We start from the raw sequence: 6,479 nt of genomic DNA on the forward strand, positions 1-6,479 counted from the left end.
TCAATGTAAACCTCCACCTTTAACACTCCATTTAGGAGTGCCGACTTCACATCCATCTGGTAGACTTTCCATTTTTTTTGTGCTACTATGGACAGCACTGCTCTCATAGTTTCCATTCTTGCAACCGGTGCGAAAGTCTCCTCATAATCTCTCCCATACTGCTACTTGTATCCCTTGACAACCAGCCTTACCTTGTGTCTTTCAGTTTCACCTTCAGCATTGCACTTGGTCTTATAGACCCATTTAACTCCAATAACTTCTTTACCTTTTGGTAGCTCAACCAAATCCCATGTCTTGTTTCTTTCTATGGCTTTCATCTCCTCATCCATAGCTTCTATCCATTTCTTATCTTTAATAACATCTTCGAAATGAATAGGATCATCAACATGACAATATAATGCAAACAAAGAATCCATTCCTTCATTATAAATGTCACTTAGATTTCTAAATTTTTTACCTCTTTCATTCGGTGTGCAAGTGCTTGAAGATGCCCTTGAATCTCCTCCTTGTGGTGTGCTTGGAGAAGCACTCTCATTTCTCCTCAAAGGTGTTCCTTGCTGTCCTTGTGTTGGTGCTGCTGTTTGGGGATGTATTTCTACCATCTCCTCATCATTTTCATCGTGAGACAAACAATTTTTAACATTAACTGTTTTCTCTATGCTTCCATCCCAAGCTTCCTCCTCAATGAACTGAACATCTCTGCTCACAAAAAATTTCTTGGTGGATGGGATATACAACTTGTAAGCTTTGGACTCCTCACTGTATCCAATGAAGATACATTTCCCCCTTTGCTGTCCAACTTCCTCCTTAGCTGATTGGGAATGTGTGCATAGGCCACACATCCAAAAACTTTCATGTCGGTGACTCCTTGCTTTCTCCCACTCCATGCTTCTTCTGGCACTTTGTTCATCACAGCTTTTGTAGGACACCTATTCAAAATATATACTGCACAGTTTACGGCTTCAGCCCAATAATCATTTGGCAAATGCTTTGCCTTCAACATGCTCCTCGCCATATCCATAATGGTTCTGTTCTTCCTTTCAACAACTCCATTTTGCTGCGGAGTGTACCTTGCTGTAAATTGCTTGTGAATTCCATTTTCTCTGCAAAACCGTAGGAATTCCTTGGAGATATACTCACCTCCTCTGTCTGTTCTCAAAACTTTGATGCGCAGCCCACTTTGATTTTCCACAAGTGCTTTGAAATTTCAGAATTTTTCAAACACTTCCGATTTCTTCTTCAAGAAATAAACCCAAGTCTTTCTTGTAAAATCATCAATGAATGTTAGAAAATATTGGCTGCGAGCTAAAGATTGATTTTGCATGGGTCCACATAAATCTGAGTGAACAATCTCTAAGGGTACTTTTGCCCTTATGCTTTTCCCTGATGGAAAACTTTCTCTGTGTTGTTTCCCCAAAATGCAACCTTCACAAAGGTTGTCTGGTTTCTCTATCAATGGTAATCCTCTTACCATTCCTTTTCTGCTCAACAAGTTGAGACCTCCAAAGTTGAGATGTCCAAATCTCAAGTGCCACAACCAATTTTCATCCTTTGGCATACTTTGGAAAGCTTCTTGGGAAACTGCTGCAATTACTTCTTTGTTTTTCAAATCTGCTCTTATTCTGAGAGGGAACATCTTGTTCCTCGTCATCCTCACTTCAGCAATGCATCGCTTGTTGGGTGCTCTATCCATGATGGTGCATACATCATTCTCAAAGAAAACATTGTAACCTTTTTGGACAAGCTATCCAATACTCAAGAGGTTACATCTCATTCCAGGAACATAATAGACATCTGCTATGGTTTTCCTTTCACTTTGCTTTGTAAATATTTTAACTTCTCCTTTACCCATAACAGAAATCTTGCTATCAGTCCCAAGTGTGACTTTTGACTTCACACTTTGATCTAAAGCAGAAAACAAGGCTATGTTTCCTGTCATATGGTTGCTGCAACCGGAGTCTAAAAACCATATATCTTCACTATTTGTTTCAACCATATTACAAGCTAACAATACATTATCTTGGCTGATATTTTCTCTACTGATATTTGCACTAGATCTATTATTCACATCATGCTGCTTCTTCCTACATTCACTGGCATAATGCCCATATTTTTTACAATAATAACATTGGACATTGGATTTTTCATACCTTTGTCCTTGAGCATGATGTTGTCCTCTTTGTTTGCTATAGCCTTGGCCTTGATTCTGATTTCGATTGTTGCCTCTTCCTTGAACATTTGTTGGACTATTCCTTCCACCTCTGTTTTGGCTTCTGCCTCTTCCTCTCTTGTTTCCTCTGCCTTGACCTCTTCCTCTTCCAAATGAAATCTGGGTCTTGAAGGCTTGCTCTAGAGATGAGTTTTCATTTCTACTCAACCTCTGCTCATGTGTTATCAGTGATGCATGAAGTTCATCAACTGAAAAGTTTGAGAGATCTTTTGTCTCTTCTATGGTGGTGACAATCACATGGAACCTTGAGGGTAGGCTCCTCAATAGTTTCTCCACAAACCTCCTTTCTTCAAGTATATTTCAATGAGATCTTATTTGTGTGACCAGGCCAATTACTTGAGTGAAGAATGAGTCAATATTATCTGACTGCTTCATGCACAGGTTCTCAAAATCTTTCCTCAGCATCTGTAGTTTTGATGTCTTCACTTTCTCCATGCCTTGATAGGCTGTTTTAAGATTTTGTCATGCTTCTTTGGATGTCTTAGTTGCTGCTAACCTTGGAAACATGCTTCCATGCACTGCTTGATACAGGAAGAAGAGGGATTTTGAGTCCTTCTTCTTGTAGCTCTTTAACAAATCCTTCTCTCCTTGAGTTAATCCATTAAACTCATTTTCATTTGCTGGTTGTTCAAAACCATCTTCAACTATTTCCCATAAGTCTTGGGAAGCAAACAAGGCTTTCATTGTTATTGCCCAATAGTCATAGTTTTTTCCATCAAATAGTGGGAGCTGCATACCCATGCTATTGCTGGTGCTGGTGCCAGCCATTCTTGCACTCTTAACTATGCTTCAAATACCTCACTGTGTATTTAAAATAACAGACTGTCTTCAACAACAACACAAAAAAAGAACTTGAGAAATACCTTGGATTCTTTTGCCTGAGTCTTCACACTGCTGGAGAAGTTGCTGCAGTAAGAATCCTTCTTTCAACTTCTTTGAATCCTTCAAAGAGCCTAGACTAGCTCTGATACCAGTTGTTGGAAATTTCAGGTGATTTCAAACTCAAAAGACCAAAGAACAACGCTCTGATACCACTGATGGGAATTTTTCTGCTAAAATTCCAAAAACAAAAACACAGAATAGAGAACAATGCTTTGTTTCCTCCACAGGATCTTTAACACAGCGGAAACTTAAAAAAAATTATTTGCAGCTGACAGAGTTTTCACACACCACATATTTCTATTCATTAATAAAAACTGTTGTTACAAAATATGGTTCTTCTTCTCTCACAGAGGGATTACACCACGAACACTTCAGTTCCAGTTTCCAATAAACACTCACTGCCTCTTCTGAGAAATATTGTCTCAGCTTTATAAATTAACACACTACTGTGTGGCAATTACACAAATTTTCTCATGCTGCTGCATTCTATTTTCTTTTTACTTCGCACTGCTGTGCATTACCATTCTTATAGTCAAAATAAAAAACGTTACATATATATATGATAACAAAAAACTTACTTCAATTTTTACTTGCCATGCTGTTGTCAAATAAAAAACAATAAAATTAAATGGTTTTACCATTATTTTCTTGTGCCCATACTCCCCGTGAAATAAAATTAAAATCCTTACCAAAACTTACCAACCCACAGCTGTTTTAGTGACATTTACTGGCGGTCAATAAACGTAACTTTCACTTCACTTAAAATTCATGCTGCAGACCTGTACTCAACGGTTGACTTCATTTAGATCGCATCGCAGAGATCGCATTTGGCGGAACACAAAAGTGGAGCACACACACATTAGTGTGATCTGCGATATGCGATCGGATCGCATCGCAACATCGCAATCGCTAGAAATCACGGCACATAAGTGAGGGCGACAGGGTGAGTTTGCGATTTGCGATATGCGATAGATCGCATAGCAAATAAAGATAAAGCTGCAGTTGAAATTATATTTCAACAATAGATCTTTCAATCCATTTAACTTCACCACTATGGAATGAAATTAGGTTTCATTCTGCAAAACTTTTTGTCATACCATTTGTCATGGAATGTTTTCTGTCTTGTGAAGATCAATATGATCTTCCATGAAATCAAAGGAGTAAATACTGTCGAGATAGGAAGTTTTCATAAACAGAAACCAACTTTTTGTTCATTATTTTATGTACCGCGCAGGGAGAAGGTGACTATTCCTAAGGAGAAGCCCTTCATAACTCGGCGCCAAGAACACTGTCATCACATGGAATGCGAAATCGAGCGGTGGGACATATAACTCGGGAACGGTGACAGTGCTCGCTTCAGATTTCAGAGCAAGAGATATTACATTCGAGGTAAGTTATGTGAATTGCCGATTAAAATCATAGTAAATCATTAGACGAGTTTACATAGAGTTGTGCAGAATTCATATGGTCCCGGTGATGACGGTGTGGACGATCAAGCTGTGGCGTTGAGGATTTCTGGAGATCGTTCTGCGTTTTACAATTGCAGATTTCTGGGGTATCAGGACACCTTCTTAGACGAAAGTGGGAGGCATTATTTCAAAACTGTTACATTGAGGGTGCTGCCGACTTCGTATTTGGCAATGGAAAATCTCTCTATGAGGCAAACCAAATAGAAAACCTGGACACTCTTTCCGTTACTTTTTTTCTTTTCTGTTTCAATATAGCTCGGTGTTGATAAATAACATTACAGAATTTTCGGTTTGATGACCGCAGAAATGCCAGCTGCATGCCATTCCTAAACTTTATGGCTATTTTAAGGCTCAGAAGAGAATGTCTACGTTGGAAGATTCAGGCTTTGTCTTTTTAAATTGCAAGTTGACAGGCACAGAAAAAATGCATCTAGGCAGGCCATGGGGACCTTACTCCACATTAGTGTTTGCTAACACTGTCATGGACGACATTATCTGGCCAGAAGGATGGACAGACTGGCCAGGGAAGCCCGAAAGAAGAAAGTATGTAGTTGTTACATTATTCTATTTCCTAGTATCTATATATTGATTGCAGATTCTGAAAATGTTTGGAAATCTTAAAAAAGGATACTATATCGATCAACAATTTAACCCTTGAGATTCCAAAATTTACCCTAAATTTACAATTGAAATAAATTCAGAAAACCTGCATTGCGCTGACAACTAGAATTCCATATCTCGTTCTAACATTATTGCTTTCATTCATTCTGTGAATTTGCAGCACTGTGAAGTATAGCGAGTTCCAATGTTCTGGTCCTGGGGCAGGACAAAATGGACGAGTTTCGTGGGTTAGTAAAGTCACTGATCGTTCCCAGATTGCATCATATTTGAGCCTGGGTTACATTAACGGGAATACTTGGGTCAGCTAGAGGCCATGATCTCTTAGGCACTGAGCTACCAGTTTTACTAGAGCAAATGGATTTGACACCATCCAGCACAGAATAAGAAACGAATATTTTCAAGCTGCAAGATATTTATGGAATATTTCCTCAATTATCAGATGTAACCGATAATTTTATAAATGGTATTACGCATGAAACTTTCTTCTTTTCTCCTGGCCTGTCTTGTTCACCCTGAATTTAAAAATAAATGGACTTCGATAAACGCAACGTGTTTGGCTGGACATATGTGGGAAGGTCGACCGTACTCTTCCACTGTAACTTAGCTCTCGATGTGGTTATAAGTTTTCCATATAATAGAATTATAATAATAATCATTAAATTTAAATTTTATGAAAATCAAATTTTAAATATTTATTTATAAAATTTTTATACGATATAATAGTAATTTAATTTTTAAATTTTTAAATTATACAATATTATCTATAAACTTTCATTTTAATTTTATAAGAATTAAATCAAATCTTTGATCATAAGTTTTCTATATATTATAATAATAATTTCATTTCAAAATTATCATCGAATTACATATTAAATTGGTGTTTTTAATAGTTTTTTTTTACTTACCTAAATATAAAACAAGAAATGCATTTAATTTAAAAAGTTGATTAGTAAAATCTATTAAAAACATACATAAATCTGTAAAAATATAGCGAGGTTATTGTTGAGAATTTTCTGTTTAATTCCAAAACAAAATTAACTCAACAGAACAAAATGCTCTCTTTTCTTACAGTGGGAAGTTGTTTTTGACATAGAGAAACAGTGTTTTTCCACATGCACAAAGAGAAACTTGTATTTATAAAAAAAACAACTGTAGAGTTGAGGCTTCTGTGATCCATAACAAGTTTATGATAGGTTTTTCGGCGAAAATCACATGAGAAATCATTTGTCGACGCGTTTCGAACCAACCAGTGTGGTTCATCGTCAGGACAAGTTGAA

At 37.2% G+C, this 6,479-nt stretch overlaps 1 protein-coding gene across 1 annotated transcript in view; it reads left to right on the forward strand.

Annotated features, from left to right (window-relative positions):
* LOC149259000 (putative pectinesterase 53) overlaps window positions 1-5,510 on the forward strand; it is an 81,960-nt gene extending 76,450 nt beyond the window's left edge. The window contains exons 7-9 of the mRNA XM_089444905.1: window positions 4,560-4,749; window positions 4,886-5,124; window positions 5,363-5,510. Of these exons, the coding sequence (XP_089301031.1) occupies window positions 4,560-4,749; window positions 4,886-5,124; window positions 5,363-5,510 (577 nt within the window). The remainder of the gene's footprint in view (window positions 1-4,559; window positions 4,750-4,885; window positions 5,125-5,362) is intronic.
* The last annotated feature ends 969 nt before the right edge of the window (window positions 5,511-6,479 follow it).

Source organism: Pinus tabuliformis, chromosome 6 (assembly GCF_031772625.1).
Source record: "Pinus tabuliformis cultivar Carrire ecotype Pingquan chromosome 6, CPIR1, whole genome shotgun sequence".
NCBI lineage: Eukaryota > Viridiplantae > Streptophyta > Pinopsida > Pinales > Pinaceae > Pinus > Pinus tabuliformis.